Raw genomic sequence first — 18,494 nt, 5'->3', positions numbered from 1 at the left:
TGGAAAATCTCTCTATTGAAGCAGGAACCATGCAAGGCTTGGTTGTGTGAACTAGCCGACGACGATTTAGGCATGTCACGGTGAAGGAAGACGCTTAGGTCACGTCGTGTGTCGTCATGGCCGAGCCTGAACCTCGGCCTTTGGAACCTCGGGACAGGTCAGCCATCCATGCATGCGACCAAGCGCTATCGCATCGCGGAGCACCATGAATAATCTATCCTACCCGCTTTTAACACTCCCGATACCCACATCTTTATTCATTAGAAATCTCCGGTTACCATGAGATAGCGCAAGACCATAGCCTTCATCACATAACTACCCCTCTGCCGGTTACGTCTTTCGCGCTCGCAAGCACCCGGTCCCAACCCACAGCAACACTTTCTCCGACCATTGTCATGGCCGGTCAGTCCAAGCTAGAGACTCTGCCGCCATGGGGTAATGCCGTCGCAGGCGCCGCTGGTGCCGTCATCGCCAATACGCTGGTTTATCCTCTGGACTTGTAAGTCGCAACATACCCGAGGCCTTGGCAACAAAAAGTTGACAAAACCTCAGGATCAAGACACGGTTACAGGTACAAGTTAAGCGCTCCCCGACAGCCGGCGCTATCAATCCTGCCGATGAAGAACACTACGATGGCGCCATGGACGCGATCCGGAAGGTTATCGCGCAGGAGGGTGTCTCTGGGCTCTATGCTGGCATGGGAGGCGCTCTGCTCGGCGTAGCATCGACCAACTTTGCTTATTTTTACTGGTATACCGTCGTCCGAAGTCTATACATGGCCAACCGGACCCTTCAAACATCGCCCGGAACGGCTGTCGAGCTTTCCCTTGGTGCTGTAGCCGGCGCCCTCGCCCAATTGTTCACAATCCCTGTCGCCGTCGTGACGACGAGACAGCAGACGATGAGCAAGGCGGAGCGAAAAGGCATGGTTGAGACTGCCATGGATGTCATCAATGGAGAAGACGGCTGGACGGGTCTCTGGCGAGGACTGAGGGCAAGCTTGGTGCTCGTAGTCAACCCCTCAATTACATACGGCGCTTACCAAAGGCTGCGCGAGGTCCTGTATCCAGGAAAGAAGACGCTGAAACCCCTCGAGGCATTCCGTAAGTTCATACAACCACCACAGCCACGTGAGAAATGCTAACACACCCCAGTCCTAGGTTCCCTCTCCAAAACCCTCGCCACAATCGCAACCCAGCCCCTCATCGTCGCAAAAGTCGGTCTCCAATCAAAACCCCCGCCATCCAGGAACGGAAAGCCCTTCAAATCCTTCACCGAAGTCATGAAGTACATCATCGAGCACGAAGGCGCCCTGGCACTCTTCAAGGGCATCGGTCCCCAAATCCTCAAGGGTCTGCTCGTCCAGGGCTTCCTCATGATGACCAAGGAGCGCATCGAATTATCCTTTATCCTCCTCTTCCGCTACTTCCGCCAGGTTCGCGCCGATAAGCTACAGAAGCTCGCTAATATCGCCGCTGAGAAGGCGGGTAAGGCGGCGCCGGTGCTGGTCAAGTAGACTTTGGCGTGTTGGCATATTTTTACCTTTGTAACAAGTGTAAATACACGGCTTTGGATTGGTTTTCGGGCAGGCATAGAGCGGGGGGTGTGTTGATTTGGTTGGCGTTGGATTCAAATTCTCTATTATTAGCATTATTGGTATATTTGTTACAGTGTGATTGACCTTGTTGTGTTTTGCAAATGCTCGGGATGTGCTGGGGCTGTGAAGAGGTGCGGCTACATCATATCGCAGTCATTCACTCACTCAAGACTATAAACCCCTCTCTCCTTCTAACTCTTCCTTACCCAACTACTTGATACCGATAAGCAACACACTGCACACCTACCGCATAACTCCCAAAAATGTGCGTCCTCGACCACACGATATACAAATGCCAGCACATCTCCCCAGTTCACTATGCCGGCTATGTACGCCCTTCGAATAGCTCTCTACTCGATGAGATGCCATCATACAAAGGCACGAGAAAACTATTATGTGGGGATGCGAATAGACGGGGCGAACCCTGTCCTGAGCTGTTGGAGGAAATGCAAAGGAGTTATGAAAATGGTAAGAGATCATCTAAGCCATGTCAAGAGGAGTGTGATCACTATAGTTAGATGTATTGGGACATCGAGAGGAGTCTGATTAACCGACATGAATGGAGTGAAGCATAGTTTCTCATGAGGCATGTGGCGAATAGGGAAGGAGACTATCTTTTGAATGAGAACACTACAACCACCTATCGCTGCTTTCGATAGTATATGCGAACCGTAATAATACCTATGATACCAAGAAAACCTCCATGCTTTTCCACCTTGATCTACTGCCAGTTCAAAGGATATCGGCTGCTACCATAATCTCAAATCTCAGTCCCACAAACCCAGGCTAATAGCTTCTTGTTTGATGCCATCGTATCGCTCAAACTCCAACTGTGCGATGTTAGAAACACTGAGTGTTTGATCAGACAGGTCATCTACCTCGATCCTTTTTTCTTCCTCTTCCATTGTCAGGTAAATCAGAGGATCACAGATATCGTCGCTGCAATCGATCTCCCTGCCGAAAGAGAATACAATAGGAAAGCCATCCCAATCGCATGTGTCCATGATAGCGTGACGGGGTCCATCGAATATGAACATCGGCTCCAGGTCTTCTTCGCTTCGACTTGGACCCCAGCAAAGACTCAAATTACCGTTACACGTGAAACCAAGGAAACTCAGTTTGCGACATTTCTTCAAGTACATCGGGGCGAGATCTGTGATACACCCACCACAAAGACCACTCGTTAGCTCTGATTGGCGCTGCTGAATGTCGTAATCTGCGAAGTCTTCGGAACCTTGGGCTTCCATGTCTATGTCGGTGATCTTTCGTAAGGTAGTCATGAAAAGCTCAGTTAGTTCTGCGAAAGAACTAAAAGAATCGACAAAGTTCTGTGACTGTGTCAGTTCTGCTTCTTTCGCATTACACACCTAGTTAGCTCTTCTTCTGCTTACACTTGGACATTCGTGGCCAATACTTCCTCTTAAAGTCAGCTTGTGGATCCCTGGAACGAACTGATGCAGACGTTCGATTTCCTCATTCCGCCAGCTGTCAGAACAGATCTCGAGATGCTTCAATCTCTTCAACCCACTGACAGTCCGAAGAAGATCATCATGGTAGAGGTTATGCGCCAGGCTCAATATTTCGACGTCGGGGCAGGCTTTGACGAGGAACTCCCAACTGCCCTGTGACAAAATGCGTAGATGCGTTATGCTAGAGAGAGTTACTTCTTCTCGCTGAAATGTTACTTGGAGACCGGATATGTCAACATCCTTGCGATGTGTAGTAGAGAATTCAGTGAGAAATTTCATCCTGGGGAGAGTCTTTGCAAGTCGAGTTCTGCAGCCTGTGATATTGCCCATGGACGTCGTGACAATGTCACATGTTCTGTTAAGTTTCTATGTTAGTAAAATCTCGAGAAAAATACAGGACCCACGATTAGTGGACGTGGCACTCACTTGATGGCCGAAAGAACAGGTGGAAGAGAGGGCAGAAGTGGGTTGCCTTCGATATCTCTTAATCGCCGATAGAGGTCGCCCATGGAAATTGAGGAGCGAAAGACGTTTTTGAATAGCGTTGGAATCGTGACTGCACGCAACCGCTTGTTTACTAGGGATAGACAGAACACGATGCTTCCTGTCTTGCGGAAATCAAAGCTTGAAATGGGCGTATAGTAAGGTTCGCGAGGATCTTCTATGCTGCAGATATGGTCGATAATCATCATAAGCACGTCTGTATTGAATCCATCGAGCAAAATTTGTTGGCCTGGAACTGCATTGGGGTAAAGCTTCCCTGCGAGAGGTTTGGATTGCGGCTCAGGCTGTGGTGGAGGGCGACACGGAATCCACCGCTTAGAGTTCTCTTCTGAGAACTTGGACGCCGGTGTCAGCACAGGCGCTGTCGAACAGCTATTTTCCGCTAGTTTGGCAACAAATCCCAGGGCCAATTGATCCCTTTGCGGATCGGGACCTGCATCGGGTGGTGCTGTTGTCAGCATTGGCTCATGTGGTGAGTCCGCCATGGTTAGTTCGTGCAATCACTTGACCGAAGGATCTCGGATTTCTCAGAAGGTTTCATATGATCCGCTATCAAATCCCGACAGCGGATTGAATGGAGCTGAGGTGAGAGCAGAGAGGGAGGAACGAACTATGGTTACCATCGTTATCGCACCACACTAGTGCAAAACTGGCAACAGTGCCTTCTCCGTCATCCTGCACCACGTTCGCATGAAAACATGAACTTTCTCAGAGAACAACCAAGTAATCTTGTCGAATGCCGAAGCGATGGTGAAGCTGTAGATGACCGGCAAATGCTGAGAGTGTGCACATGCAGAGAGGTCGATATAGCCCGCTATGGGTGTTTCTCGAAATACCTTGAGCCACCTGGATCTGGTTGGCTTGGTGGCCAAGAACATCAACTCCTATAGTAATTTGTTAGTAAATCGATGCAGCCACGCTTTCTAACACCCACAACGTATTTGAAGTTCATTGTTTGCTGCGATCGCCTCTACTGACTCGCGTTTTTGGTGTTGCAATTTTCTCGAGCCCATCTCATCGCGATGCCAGGCACCGGCCACCGCTTGCAGCCCGCTGTTCTCCAGGCTATCCTCGACCGAATTGCTGCCTGCGAAAGTGATCGAGCCATCTCTAGAGCTACAGGTGCGAGCCGTAACACAGTAGCAAAGCTGAGGTTGAGCTTAGAGTTTTGGGGCGTGCCTTATCCGCCGCGCTGCGTTCGACTTGGGCGGCCATCTATACTCCGGCAAGCTCAGCGCGAAGGCCTTCAGGCATACCTCAATGGCTCACCGGGCGCATACATGGATGAGATGAGGGACTTCTTGTACGACGAGTACGACGTTAGGATAAGCCTTGCGAGCGTTTACCGAGAGCTAGAGAAGATGAGATGGTCTCGCAAGCTTGCAACAAAGCGGGCAAAGGAGCAGAGTGAGCCACTCCGCCGCCTCTATCTTGCCAGGATGGCGCAACACTATAAGGCGGAGCAGATCGTTGCGTTGGACGAGAGCGCCTGCAATGAGCGTACGGGCGACCGCAAGTATGGCTGGTCTCCAATCGGGGAGCCGGTGGAGCTATCACACAGCTTCAGGCGATCAGAACGGTGGTCGCTGCTGCCAGCCATGACGATAGATGGCTACATAAGCTATAAGATCTTTCAAGGCGCGATTACATCTGAGATCCTAGAAGACTTCTTAGAGTTTCAAGTGCTGCCGTTCTGCAATCCTCACCCAGGGCCAGCCTCAGTAATCGTGCTTGATAACGCCTCCATCCATCGATCAGAGCGTGTACGGGTGCTTTGCCAAAGTGCTGGAGTACTCCTTGAGTATCTGCCGCCATACTCACCAGATTTCAACCCCATCGAGAAGAGCTTTAAGCAGCTCAAGGGGTGGATGAAAAGGAATTCAGCGCAAGCGGAGAACTTCATTGACTTTGGGGTCTTTCTTGAGTATGCAGCGCAGCTGGTGTGCTGTAATATTAACTGCAGAAGCTGGTTCCATAGGTGTGGCTATCCCTATTAATTGTGCTTTTAAATGGATGCCACAGTACGTTTCTATAGGTAGATGATACCATACAAATGCGAACGATTACACCTTAATGCGCAACCCACAAAAGCGATTTAATAATTCTAAAAAAATAAGAGCTATTTCTATACATATAGAACTATCTTAGGAAGTTAACCTGTTATAATCGCATAACGTTGTAGTGTTGTACATAGGGCTATCCAAATAGACTATTGTTGCAGCGCATTTGAAACGCCTGAAAAACCTCAACACTATAGCGGGCACGGGCCGCTGTCACCAAAAACGCTCAGGCCACTAAGCTTCAAGCATTCTCGCCATCATCCTCCACAACACTGCTAGACGGTTCAACCACCAATTTCTTGCGCGCAATCTCTTCTCTTTTCTTACAACGTTCGACTCGTCTCCAGTTACGATCTGTGAGACCCTGGTACCCAGCTTGCCATTCTTTTGCAGTGTTTTGTAGCGTGAAAAACCAGCCAGGAGGCTGCTTGAAATGCTGCGTCCACAACTTCAAGATATCACCAGATGGCTGCATCAAGAGGTTGATATCCATAGCTCCGTCAATAACAAGAGTCTTATAAAGCTCGTTAATGTCCTCTCCAACTGTAGGAAATTTTAACTTAAGGTAGTTAAAGAAATTACTAGTATGCTCGTTAATCTCCTGCTCATGATCATATCGGATAGGCGCCCACTGAGATGCACTAGATACCTCAGCTCTTGTTATCGTTGGTGCAGCTGCCTGCAAGTTAGACTCCTGTTGAGGTTGCCTGTTCATCCGCTCAAGCTGTCCAACGATGAGCAGTTTTGTTAAGCTTTTGATATCATCGTCGCCATCTCCAGCCGCCCGCAACTTGCGCGTTTTCTCATGCACCCGCAGGTCCTTTGCTCTCAAAATTGCAAGCCGTACATCATCAGATGGCTCATCGTACGTTGCCCTTCTCGCTGTAATTGCTCTTGCCCACATGGAGATAATGTTGCCGTTGACAAAGAGGTGATCTTCGAAGCGCGCTGGCTGCCTCGCTGTTGGCGCCATCCAGCAGCAATAAGGATAGTTCTCGCAATGGGTATCTGTACAGCGCCATCTATCCCGGATAGCAATAGCATGCCCGCTACCTGCTTGTTCAGCTGCTATTACACCAGCAAGCCCCTCCTCTTGAATCACCGTTGCGGTGCGTCGACGAGGACCGTCGACAACCGTTGGCAACGGCTGCTGCTCCCCTGGAATTTCAGCCAAGATGAGCTCGAAATCGACGTTTACTGGCTCGCTGACATAGTTATCAACCTCTACAACAAGGCGCTGAAAGCTATTCCACGTTGCATCAACACCTCGCCGCAATCGCTTTATCGCGCGCTCGCGTTTGGCCTGCTTAGCTGGGTAAACAACAGTGCAAACAGATGAGATCTTCGCTCTTTTTGGCCGTAATTCTGCAACAACGTCATCTACCCACTGCCATAGGTCGTCGAAATGCAGCGAGTACAGCCGTACGCCGTGCTCGCTATCGGCAGCTTCAGGAATAAAGTGTTTCTCCATATCACCACCAAGGCAAGCCCTCCACCTAACGCGCAGTACAGGATTAACCTCATCCTCTAGCGCTTGCGATGAGCGAGGCAGCCATGGAGTGCCTTCTTGACGTCGGTACGCTGGCTCTCCCTCATCCTCAACACTACCGGCAGCGCCCTTAGCAGCGATCTCATCCTCATCCTCAGGCAGCGGATCGCCATCTCCATCCTCGAAAGTATCCTCATCCTCGCCAACGATATCTTCAGCTTGCGCGGAGGCAGCTGTTTGGGTGGCTTGCAGCTCAGGCTCGGACAACGGGCTTTGACGGCGCGGCGGGGCAGTCGCTGGAGGCGACGGCAGCGCCTCACGGCGGACACGTTTAGGCGTTAAATGGGTAGGATTTTGTCTAGTTGCTGGCGCTCTACGCTTCTGGGAGGACGGGTTAACGCCTTGATCGAATGGCTGCTTCGGCTTACGCTGGCGCTTGGGCGGCATCCCAACAGCAGCTAGATTGAGCTCGCAACAAGCTCCACACAAACAAAACGCTATACACGAACGATTTAGAGTACAGGACTAGCTTCATGGGCTTCTGGAGGTGGGAAACGGCTGCTGCATTAATTTACTAACAAATTACTATGGGAGTTGATGTTCTTGGGCACCAAGCTAACCAGATCCAGGCGGCTCAAGGTATTTCGAAAACCACAATAAGGAAACTTTCCGTCTTCGGATGATCAGCTTAGAAACACTCACGATGAAGACGGCAATTAACCTAATTCGAGAAGAGGTGATATCTCTGCGCATGGGTACACAACATCTGCGCAGATGTTCGGACAAACTCATCTGACGTCATCGATACAACGGGCCTACTCCACACATTTATAACAGCTCCTGAACAGCGCACATCTAATAATTGACATTCGTTCGCATCCTCAAAGCTTTGAGAAAGATGACAGAAACACCGCCCAACCTACCATGGCATACCATACCCGCCTCAGAGGCAACCTGCAAAGTCCACCTTATCCAAGCTGGCGGGATCCGTATCCCAACGGACCTAGTCCTCCTCCCTGGCCCAGATTCGCCACAAGACCCCAAAGACTCTCATGACGAGAACGGCGAACGGATAAGGTTCTACGGCCCAGACTACGTATTCCTGATTGAGCACACACCTACCAGACACAAGTACATCTTTGACCTGGGCATACGAAAAGATCTCGGAAATCTACCCCCATATATTATCAAAAACGCTCTCCCAACCTTTTTATGTGAGCCAAAATCCCCAGCTGACATCCTGAACGAGCATGGGAGTCCGGATCAGCAGCCCGAGAACGTCAAGGCTGTCATCTTCTCGCACATGCATTTTGATCACCTGGGTGACGGTGCAAAGGCTGGATTTGGGGAAGCAGAGTTGTGGGTTGGACCTACGTGTTGTACTTATGCACGCCCTGGGTATCCGGTAGAAGAAGACGCGCCGGTGTCGAGCGATACGTTGCCGGTTGATGGAAGTAGGAAGATAGTGGAGAGCTATATCCCTGACGATGTACTGAGAGAAGCAGGTGATAAGAGAGCGGGACAGGTCATGGAGGGTATGAGAAAGGGGAAATATGCAGCTGTCGACCTCAAGAAGCCAGAGTGGAAGGGTGTCGGTGCTTTTGACAGAGCTTACGATGTGTTTGGCGATGGATCAGCGTATATCATCGATGCTCCTGGACATTCACCGGGTCATCAAATGATGCTGCTGAGAACCACTTCAGGCTCTACTGAAAGTGATGATACTTTTGTGCTGTTGGCAGGTGATGGCTACCACCATCCTGCTCTAATCAAAGATCCCAGGCTCACTGCCCGTTCCCCCTATGCAAAGGCCGGTATGCACGTCGACCCCGAACAAGCCCTCGACACCATATACCGCACACGAGAATTCGCAAGAAGAGAGAACGTATGGGTGATAGGAGCCCATGACACGAGTATCGGCGAAGGTATCCAGCCGGGAGCCAAAGAACTAACGGGTCTAATCACAATCAATGACTGGCACAAGAAGGGGTGGAAGAACGCATCTCAAGGCAGTCCTTAGCGAACACCACGTATTTCGTATTCACATAGTCCTATACATCAAACAAGAAACGTCTACAAGACTTGCACATCCCACGATAACCCAGTCCACGCACCGTTTCACCTCACTGCCAGCGTAACAAAAAAGCGCCCACGCAATCCTCCTGAACCCATCATTCAGACACACACATCCATGCCCTCCATCAAACTCTCCGAGACAAAAAGCCCTCGACTCAACCCCCCAGCAATCCTCAGTACGTACACATGTCCTTCCTTCCTCAAACCCACCCCCCAAGCCCTTGGCTCCCGAAACTCCCAAAGCTTGACCTTCCGCTCTTCCGCTCTTGCCCCCCACCCAGCGCTACCTTTCCGCGGAACGGGGCAACCAGGTCTCCGACTGCCCGAAAAGCCGAGCTCGATAATTCGGTATTATAGCCGAGAAGGAAAGAAATCCAGTGATTGATCTACCCGTCGCTGCGGCAAACAGGGTTTCGGCGCGTTTTGCGTGTCATGCGAACGGCGGTTGCATGATTGTGGCGTGAGAGGGCGGCGGGAGGAGGGATCGGGACAGGTGGGGGGAAAAGGAAAGGAAGGGGGGAGGGAGGGGCGTGCGTATGATGAAGGGGGAGTTGAATTTGTAAGCTTCGTTTGATTTGTGCCTGAGTTCCATGGGGGGGGGGCAATGAACACAAATCGAAGGGGGTATGATTTGTTGTTTCTTACCGTCTTTGTTGGGCCATTTGCCTTTCAGGTAAAAGAGAACGGAAAATGTGGAGATTTGTAAGTTGTCAGTAAGAGTGGAGTGAAGAGAAAGCTTCTTGCATAGAAAATTTTCATTAAGTTGGGAGGTTTGCTTTCCTATGGTGTGGTATCATAGACGCTGTATTGCAGTCGTTGCGCAAAGCCGCTTGCAGCCAAGGTAACAAAACATACAACGACAACAGTAACGTAACAGTAAGACAAACTGATGAAGAAGATGAGCGAATTATGTACAGTCGTAGTTAATAAGTTGTGCAATTCGCTCCCAATGCGCAAATGGTGGTATAGCCTCCTCCGTACCTTTCCAACAAACTCCTCCTCTTCTCTCCTAGACCACAGATATTGGCAACTAGAAGTTCTCCTTACCCCATACGAAACTGAAGCCAGGCTCAGAGTACATGTTGCACTTGATGTGGAGTGCGGATCCAAGACCTTTAGGGCCACAGAAGAAGACACCGGCTTCGGCAGGTGAGTGAATCTTGCGAATTGACTTGAAGATCATATCCCAGTTGGGACGACCGAAGTTTGTGGGTGCGCGGAGACCGGTAATGGCGTCTTGTTCGGCGTTTGCGTCGTTGATCATAATGTTGGTTGCATCATCGGCCTTGATCTTTGCTGTGAGGTACTATGGAGCTATTAGTGAATCGTTGCAGACTAGCCGATTGAGAAGAACTTACGGTATGGATCTCGATGTGGTCGTCAACATCCTGTGCCTCAATAGCCAGGAGCAGCGATCTGAACCACTCGAAGGAACCAAAATCTCTGCAAATCCAGAAGAAGTACACCTTTCTCAGCCTCGTGCGTCCCTGGGGGTAGTTCATGCGGTACCAAATACTCTTGAGAATGGAGGCGAAAGGAGTGACACCAATACCGGCACCACAGAGAACGGCAACCTCAAACTTGAACACATCCTCGGAAGCGGAACCAAAGGGACCGTCAATGTAAACTCGGGGAAGGATTTGGCGCAGGGCAATTTCCTCGCTCGATTCGCCCTTTTCGTTCTTCTCAGGCTTCTTCTCCGTGCTGCAGCCGAGGGCTTTGCCAAAGGCTCTGGTGAAGTTACCGACCATACGGATATGAACAGAGATGTAGTCTTCCTCGGGTGCGCTGGTAAGGGTGAAGGGGTGGTATTGCCAGATGGAGATTTCGGGGCAGCACAGGAAAATGTACTGTTTCTGTTAGTACTAGCTCACAATTAGACTCAGTCTTGACATACCTGTCCAGCACGGGTCGTGGTGTGCTCCTTCTTGATTTGAACCTCGCAAACGTTGCTAGGGTGCTGAATGACCTTGGAGATGTACGTCTTGTGCTTTCCCCGGACTTCACGGGCGATACGCTCAGCCAAGTACGCAAATCCACCGTACATCCAGTACTCCCAGAAGACACCGATACCGTCGCAGAAGGGGGCAAAGTCGGGCTGAATCATGCAGAAAGCTCCGTGGATGGACCAGAAGACGAAGAAGATGATGAAGAGATGGTGCATGTACCAGAAACGCTCAAAGTTTGCACGACGAGCCTTTTCCGCTGCGGTCAATGCGATGGCCATGAGCGCGATCAACATGACATAACCACTCCAGCCGGGTCCGGTAGCAAGGTTGGCGAGAATGAAGCCCATGAATCCAAGTTCGTTGCCTGCAGAGAACCTAGCGAGGTTGTTCCAATGGGCAATGGTGTGCACCCAGGAAAAGAATACAATGGACCAGGCGACGAGTTTGTGAAAAGTGATGTTCTTGTCGAAAGGAATGATGTCGTTCAACGGCGTACGGCGAGCCATGGAAATTAAGTTCCTGCATACTGGGAAGAGGATGAAAGCTACGTCAACGTGTAGTACGAGCGCAGCGGAACGAGCAATGGCAAAAGTAATACCAAATCTGGCTCTTGTGCCGATGGAGTTGTCCTAGTACATGTCAGCGGAAGGCCACCAAGGCCATAACAATGGTGTGTACCTTTAGTCCATAGTTCATCATACCGAAAACGAAGACCATGACGTGTAGTATAGCGAATGTAAAGACGAAGCTGAAGCGGTTAGCTGCATCCTCCGACTGGCGTGAGAAAGCGACTTACAATCTTCTGTAACCTTCGTTGACCATCCACACGTCGAATCTCTCTTTCCTGGTGAGCTCCCTGCCCTTCTCTTCCGACATCTCACCGGACATGAGCATTCGGGTAAGAGGGGGCCATCTTGACCGCTCGCGGCCTGTTAGACTGTTGGTGAACGACGACATGGCTACAGTGTGGAGCGAGTGGCGGCCTAGTATGAATGGCGATGATCTTCAGACCTGCTGAATGTGGCCGAAGTTTAACAATAGATTTAAAGAAGGTCAAAAGTAATCTGAACGACGGTTAGACCAAAGCAAATACCAACGGTGGAGCACAGTGCACTCGGCGATATTTACAAAGGGATGACTTACTAAAGGTGCCCGCACGAAGAAGAGAAAAGGATACGAATTGGGCGTTCAGTCACGCGGCAAAGAGTGCACCGGCATGAAATCGGTCGAGTCTTGGGGTGAGTAGGGGAAACAAAAGCCTATAAGCCAACGTTGGGCTGGCGAACAGGGAGATGAGCAGCTCGACGAGGGAGGGATGGCACAAGTCAGGTCACATCCGCAAGCGATAGAGTGGGTAAAGGGTGTCTGTTAGTCAGACGGCGTGGATAATGGGCTCCAGCCAAAGTAGCGAAACGGTAGCAGAAGTCGGACCACCTTTGATGACATTTGCAGTGCGAGGCTGCGACACCGCAAGATCCGTCCTCTACCAGCGCGTATCGCAACCGCGTATAGGCCAATGGGAGACGGGACGGGTGCAGACTGGGCCTAGAGGCATGCCAAGTGGACGCCCTGAAACATGAATGGCTATGCAGTTTGGTAGTCGCCATGAGAATTAAGAGAAGCTGGCGTTTGAGACGTGTTTGGGGGAGGGTAGGCTAAAACCTTGTGCGTTAGAGTGCCCCTCACCCCTGCACAGACCCCCTAAAGTTAGCTCAACTACCGATGCCGTCGGCCCATTCACTTTCCTCGTGTCTTCTGCTGTGCTCCGACGACTTTTGACCGCCTCATCCATGCCCCTATGCGGGCCGGAACACAAGCTTTGATCGTTCACGATAATTGTACGGCTTGGCTGCAAGTGACAGCGGTTAGGGGGGATGCGCTTGCTTCTAAAGGCCTTGGCTGAAGCTTACCACGACCTGCACAACATCACCACGTTGTCAATGTCGCATTACCCTGCATTGTTTAGAATAAGCGTCCAACAAGCGTACACAATATTTGTCCGCCTGCAGCCAGCTCGAAGCCATGCACATGGCTATGGTCTACATGTTTCAACAATCCACCACTACCGTAGAGTACCACCCTTGTGCATGACTATGTCAGATCTACTATTCCCGTCCAAACATCTTAGGTCTTATAAGCCAAACACGGCCGCGCCGCCTTGAAGGTACTCGCTCGACGGAACCTTGACAGTCCTCTGGAACCACTGCTTCACAGCATCAAAAACCCGCCACTTGCGGAGATGGTTTGACCCGAAACCCATTTTGCGTCTTCGCCACAGAGCCATGCCACAATTCTGGAAACGTCGTCGACCGTGCCCACCCTTCGCTCCACCGCCGTCTGCTTCAATTGGTCCTCCACAATCTCTTTGGGCACGTCGCTCAGCATATCCGACTCCACTGGTCCCGGCGCGACAGCGTTGACGGTATGTCCCGCTTCGCCTAACTCTTGTGCTAGGCTTCGTGTTATCCCTTCTATGGCTGCTTTGGATCCAGCGTAGAGCGAGAAATTAGCGAAGCATTTACGAGCTCCTATCGAGGACATGTTGATGATTCGCCCTGGTGCGCGCAGATGGGGCGCTACCGCACCCGTGAGGAGCAGCGGAGCGCGAACGTTCACGTCGAAGATTGCCGCGTAATCTTCTGCTGTCGTCTCCGTGACCGCTTTTGCTGTGAGCACGCCAGCGTTATTGACCAGTATGTCAATCTTGTCCCCGAAAGCTTCTCGGGTTGCCCCCACAATCTTCGATGGCGTATCGACGTGTCTGAGATCGGCTTGGATGACTGTCGAATCGCTGCCATTGCCAAGAGCCTTGATATTTGATGCAACTTCTTCCACCAAATTTCCACTCTTCGGGGAAGTATAGACGAGCGCCACCTGTCATGCACCTCAGAATCTTGGTACGGAATGGTTGGGCGCTGGTGAACTGACCTTTGCTCCTCTTCGCGCCAACTCTAACGCCAAGCCAGCTCCGATACCTCGCGAAGCGCCTGTGACTATGGCAACTTTGCCCTGGAGAGGGAGTGCGGCCTGGTTTGATTGTGAACTCATGGTAGATAGTGGTCAAGTGTGTTGTTAGTGTCCAGTGGATAGCTTCAGCTGTACATCGATGGGAAGCCTACATAATCTCCTCACAAAGCACAGAATTCTTACAAATCACACTGTCGACGTAGTTCGGACTAGACGGGAGATTTCGGATAGACAGGTGGGTACTGCACACCGTCTACGCTGCGTAAATTCTACGTCATTAAGGCATTGCCGACCAACGTCCTGAGAGCCGACATGCTTCGGGCGTGAGATTAGCAATCATGCAGCGGACACGCCACCAAGTTGCACATATCAAAACAAACTGAATGTGGATGAATGTGTTACATGGTAAAAATATATATATATATTAAGCTTGAAAGTACTGCAAGACGCTCGCTTGATGGATAAAAAGGGTTGATGCTTGTAGGGCGGCCTGCGACCAGCTTTGAAAGTAAAAAAGCAAGCCCAGGTCAGGCTCGGAGGACCGAACAAGGTTTGCTGCTAGACGGAGGGTATCAAGAGGCTGGTGGAGTGCGACCGCCTGTGCGTAGACTCGATGAATAGGTGTGTGGTGTTGATCTTTGTGGCGTGCCGAAGTTGAGCGTGCGATGACTGTGCTCGTCCACGTGCGATGACATGGACCTAAGCAGGCCGATATCAGGTGTTGCTAGCGCTCCGTCCCTCTTTTTTTTGTGCCCGATTACCGCGAGATGAAGCCGAGAATCTTTGGCTTCGCGTTCGGGTCCTTCTTCTTCGGATACATCTTGGATGTAACAAAGTGGACGTACCATATCACAGTGCCGAATATGGAGAGGCCGAAGATGACGAGGAAGAGAGTGATGACCGGTCGGCCATCGGCTTGCACAGAGCGCAAGGCAGCCGGTGTAAGGATTGGCGCGAGGAAATCGAAAGAAGACCCCATTTTGTGTGAAGGATGGGTAGTTTGTGGGGCGGTGTCGGCGAGTTGAAGTTGCGGTGACGATCAAGATACAGACAGCCGGCTGTCACTAAAAGAAAAGAATGAAAGTATTGCCAGCAACGTGAAATGGAAGAATCGAAGTGAGGAAACGCGATTTTCAGAGACAGCGAAATCGCGCGAGAATGCGGTGGCTAGCGTTCATGTATTCCTAGCCAAAAGCAAAGGCGAGGGCGCCTCGGCCAGACCATGCTCGTTTCGCGCATGACCTGAAGTCTTGGTACCCTCGGCGGATCGCATGACGTTTACACAAAAGGCCATACAGACGGCGTATAGTGACGTGTTCGGCATCAAGGCACTTGTCTGATATGGTGGTTGTTTCAGATGCGCGAATGCAAGGCGGGCCAAGAGACTATGGTGAGACGTTTTCGTTGCAGAGCGTGCCGTCGTCGGACCAGGGACACTCTGCACTGAGCTCACCGTGGTTAGGACTAACCGAGGTGTCCTGTAGCTGCTCCCAAGTCTCGTGCCTTTTCATCTCGCGTTCTATCGTGTATGCAAAGCTCGACGAAGACGTTTCACCGCGGTCTGTCCGAGGCACCCGCAGACACTTGGTCGGTTCAACCTACACAAAGGAGATGGTCTCGCTGGACTTTTGGGGGTAGTGCTAATTTTGGCACATGACCATTCTTCGTAGGTACATAGATAGTCTCTCGCCTCGGACATGAGATGGTGCCAGCACTGCTCACGTGCGGGCTTCGGAGTCCGACGACCTCGTTTATGTATGTACGTAAGCTCACTTACTCCAAGGTAAGACGGCCCCGGACTACCGCATCTGACGACTTTGTGTTTGTTTTTTCGTGCAGCTTGATTCGAGCGCAAAGTACCGAGCGTAGAGACGCTACACATGTAGGTAGGGTGAGGGATGACTGCACGTGACCAGGTGGCCTCGAACGAAGGCTTATCTGCCTCGGAGTTTATATCTTCCGAGATCCGATGGCCAGACTTGTGCAATCTTGTGCCCGGCGACCGTAAAGTTGGCTGACATAAGCGCACTTGCGATCTTGGCATAGCCTCCGATTGGCCCAGACGGAAAACGATCTTTTCACCGACTGTTCCTTCAGCAAGGACGCGTGGTTCCCAGTCAACTCTTCGTAGCTACACGCATATCATAACTTTTCTTGTCACAAAGAGAACTCCGATATAGTCCGGTGTGTATCTATAGTTGTAATTGCTGACCCACAGACGACCAAACAAATACTCCTTGAGAAGTCACTTTCCCCGCTTTGTATCAATCATTACGCCAAAGATCACGCGGATTAACACAACACCCTACTTGAAAGTACCTCTTCGCGACCGATCCGAAATGGCTCCCCTCAAACCCGAAGACTCTAGCTTGTCACCCGAAAGACCCTCTTCTCGGGATCGAGACTCATCCGAGCGTGGGAAGAAGCGCGCAAGTATGTCGATAGCTTGGTGCCTGGTGGCATCGTTCCATTTCTCCTCACCCTCACAGCTTCGGGGCTGACTTGCTGGTACCGCGTGTAGGAACACAATCGATGCCTCCACCAGAGCTACCAAAACTGGTCGCCGAGCAACATGTCCCGATTCCCACTAATGACAAGGACACGCAACGGCTGATTGTCGTCCTTTGCAATGCCACTCTTGAGACATACAAGGCGTCCCATGGCACAGGCCGGGGTCCTGGCGCGCGCGAAGACAAATACAACCTTCTCAACAGCGACGATCATATCGGTGTAATGCGCAAAATGGGGCGCGAAATCAGCGAAGCTAGGCCAGACATTACACACCAAGTGCGTACAAGAGGGGGCTAAGGGTGCTTACCAGCTAACGTAGTGACGCAGTGTCTTCTTACACTCCTCGACTCGCCAATTAACAAGGCGGGAAAGCTCCAGATCTACATCCAGACCTCCAAGAACGTACTGATCAGGGTCAGCCCTACAGTGCGCATTCCTCGGACATTTAAGCGCTTTGCTGGTCTTATGGTGCAGCTACTGCACAGACACCAAATTCGGTCAACGTCATCCCAGGAAAAGCTGATCGAGGTCATCAAAAATCCCATCACGGATCACCTCCCGCCCAATTGCCGCAAGGTCACGCTTAGCTTCGATTCGGAAATTGTACGTGTCAGCGACTACATCGGCGGTCTTAACAAGGGCGAGAGCATTGCAGTATTCGTCGGAGCCATGGCCAAGGGCAACGACGACTTCGCGAATCACATCAAGGACGACAGCATCGCTATTAGCCAGTTCAACCTTAGTGCCAGCGTTACCTGCAGCAAGTTCTGCCATGCCGCCGAGGACGTATGGAACATTTTCTAGTTGAGCGGATAAGCGGGAGTGCGGCCTATCCATGCTGAACACGCCAGAGAGCCCACAAACAACAACTGGCCTACTGTGGACGAGTGGGATTACAGGCCGGAGCCACCGGAGTAACCGAGAGATAACGGGAACCTATAGGTAGCAGGACACGTTCATGGCTTAGATCGCAACATCGACAGCCGTGGGCGCTACTATTTCTGATTTTGAGCGTCTGCTTGAGGTTTTTTTACAACAAAACAACTACTCTGGCTCAACGCACAACAATCAATCTTCTCATGAAGATGGCGGGGCAGCTCAACCTGCCCCGCACCTCCTGTTTTTTCTTTCCATATCCAAAGGGGCGCAGTGTACTAGTCTGTATGCGTCTGTATGCGCCTGTGTACGGTGTCATGTCACTGGCCTGGCTACGGTTTGTCATTGGTTTCGGTCCTTTCAGGCTTTGTCTGTTGGTAGCTAGTTTGGTAGGCAATCGCGGCTCTCCGTCAACTCAGGAGGTGTCTGCATCAGGATCAGCAGTCACGGCAAGCTGATTCCTGGCGAATGAAAAAGTACTGCTTCACGTCATCTTCGCAGTGCGGTTTCTAAACCCCTCGTTGGAGCATAGCCCCCGTTTTTTGCTCATCACTATGCCGTAGGCGGTTAGGCAGTGTGCCGTCGCACCTTGTTGCGCGTCCGGCGGGAGGGTAACGGGATGTGTGTTTACACGGAGCCGCATCGTCGATCACTGTCGAAGCCGCAAAAAGCATGTTGCCATGGCAAGTCTTGCCGGTCTTCAGTCACGACACCAACATGTCTTTGCAATGCCTGCCGTGGTAGCCTCACTGCGCCGTCATCTTGGTTCTTGTGCCGAGTGCGCTCCGTCATCGACGTCACACCATCTCGGGACGGCGGGTTGCGACGACAAGTGGCGCGTCCAGACCGCAAATACTCGATTGCACGCGAGAAGCGACCTGAACGACCTGAGAGCCGTGTGTAATGTAGCGGAGCGCGTGAGGTGAGGCGTGCGAGGGTTTAAACCTCTCGCGGCTCCGGGCCGGCGCTCAGGGCCAATACACTTCACCGACACCT

General features: G+C 51.3%; 10 protein-coding genes across 10 annotated transcripts; 4 read left to right on the top strand and 6 right to left on the bottom strand.

Moving 5' to 3' along the window:
- Positions 1–395: 395 nt before the first annotated feature.
- On the top strand, positions 396–1,516 carry PtrM4_047540 (Mito-carr domain containing protein; the record flags this gene model as incomplete). The annotated part of the gene is made up of 3 exons (XM_001936585.1): positions 396–499; positions 553–1,103; positions 1,155–1,516. 3 exons carry the CDS (start codon positions 396–398, stop codon positions 1,514–1,516), a joined length of 1,017 nt encoding a protein of 338 aa, XP_001936620.1.
- An 848-nt stretch (positions 1,517–2,364) lies between these two features.
- PtrM4_047530 (uncharacterized protein) lies at positions 2,365–4,055 on the bottom strand (the record flags this gene model as incomplete). Its single annotated transcript, XM_066104733.1, has 4 exons — positions 2,365–2,427; positions 2,476–2,925; positions 2,989–3,421; positions 3,493–4,055. The coding sequence occupies 4 exons, from the start codon at positions 4,053–4,055 to the stop codon at positions 2,365–2,367; spliced, it is 1,509 nt and encodes a 502-aa protein (XP_065959297.1).
- Positions 4,056–4,592: 537 nt separating this feature from the next.
- PtrM4_047520 (DDE-3 multi-domain protein) lies at positions 4,593–5,567 on the top strand (the record flags this gene model as incomplete). Its single annotated transcript, XM_066104732.1, has 1 exon — positions 4,593–5,567. One exon carries the CDS (start codon positions 4,593–4,595, stop codon positions 5,565–5,567), a length of 975 nt encoding a protein of 324 aa, XP_065959296.1.
- Positions 5,568–5,871: 304 nt separating this feature from the next.
- Positions 5,872–7,566, bottom strand: PtrM4_047510 (uncharacterized protein; the record flags this gene model as incomplete). The annotated part of the gene is made up of 1 exon (XM_001936583.1): positions 5,872–7,566. The coding sequence occupies one exon, from the start codon at positions 7,564–7,566 to the stop codon at positions 5,872–5,874; it is 1,695 nt and encodes a 564-aa protein (XP_001936618.1).
- A 451-nt stretch (positions 7,567–8,017) lies between these two features.
- On the top strand, positions 8,018–9,139 carry PtrM4_047500 (Lactamase-B domain containing protein; the record flags this gene model as incomplete). Its single annotated transcript, XM_001936582.1, has 1 exon — positions 8,018–9,139. The coding sequence occupies one exon, from the start codon at positions 8,018–8,020 to the stop codon at positions 9,137–9,139; it is 1,122 nt and encodes a 373-aa protein (XP_001936617.1).
- A 1,086-nt stretch (positions 9,140–10,225) lies between these two features.
- On the bottom strand, positions 10,226–11,302 carry PtrM4_047490 (uncharacterized protein; the record flags this gene model as incomplete). The annotated part of the gene is made up of 3 exons (XM_001936581.2): positions 10,226–10,501; positions 10,554–11,045; positions 11,093–11,302. The coding sequence occupies 3 exons, from the start codon at positions 11,300–11,302 to the stop codon at positions 10,226–10,228; spliced, it is 978 nt and encodes a 325-aa protein (XP_001936616.2).
- A 481-nt stretch (positions 11,303–11,783) lies between these two features.
- PtrM4_047480 (uncharacterized protein) lies at positions 11,784–12,101 on the bottom strand (the record flags this gene model as incomplete). Its single annotated transcript, XM_066104731.1, has 2 exons — positions 11,784–11,892; positions 11,941–12,101. 2 exons carry the CDS (start codon positions 12,099–12,101, stop codon positions 11,784–11,786), a joined length of 270 nt encoding a protein of 89 aa, XP_065959295.1.
- A 1,251-nt stretch (positions 12,102–13,352) lies between these two features.
- On the bottom strand, positions 13,353–14,192 carry PtrM4_047470 (FabG, Dehydrogenase with different specificities (related to short-chain alcohol dehydrogenase); the record flags this gene model as incomplete). The annotated part of the gene is made up of 2 exons (XM_066104730.1): positions 13,353–14,018; positions 14,073–14,192. The coding sequence occupies 2 exons, from the start codon at positions 14,190–14,192 to the stop codon at positions 13,353–13,355; spliced, it is 786 nt and encodes a 261-aa protein (XP_065959294.1).
- A 676-nt stretch (positions 14,193–14,868) lies between these two features.
- Positions 14,869–15,090, bottom strand: PtrM4_047460 (uncharacterized protein; the record flags this gene model as incomplete). Its single annotated transcript, XM_066104729.1, has 1 exon — positions 14,869–15,090. The coding sequence occupies one exon, from the start codon at positions 15,088–15,090 to the stop codon at positions 14,869–14,871; it is 222 nt and encodes a 73-aa protein (XP_065959293.1).
- A 1,360-nt stretch (positions 15,091–16,450) lies between these two features.
- Positions 16,451–17,426, top strand: PtrM4_047450 (EMG1 domain containing protein; the record flags this gene model as incomplete). The annotated part of the gene is made up of 3 exons (XM_001936578.2): positions 16,451–16,544; positions 16,633–16,898; positions 16,950–17,426. The coding sequence occupies 3 exons, from the start codon at positions 16,451–16,453 to the stop codon at positions 17,424–17,426; spliced, it is 837 nt and encodes a 278-aa protein (XP_001936613.2).
- Positions 17,427–18,494: the final 1,068 nt, after the last annotated feature.

This window comes from Pyrenophora tritici-repentis, chromosome 10 (genome assembly GCF_003171515.1).
Source record: "Pyrenophora tritici-repentis strain M4 chromosome 10, whole genome shotgun sequence".
NCBI lineage: Eukaryota > Fungi > Ascomycota > Dothideomycetes > Pleosporales > Pleosporaceae > Pyrenophora > Pyrenophora tritici-repentis.
This window is presented reverse-complemented; position numbering and strand designations above follow the sequence as displayed.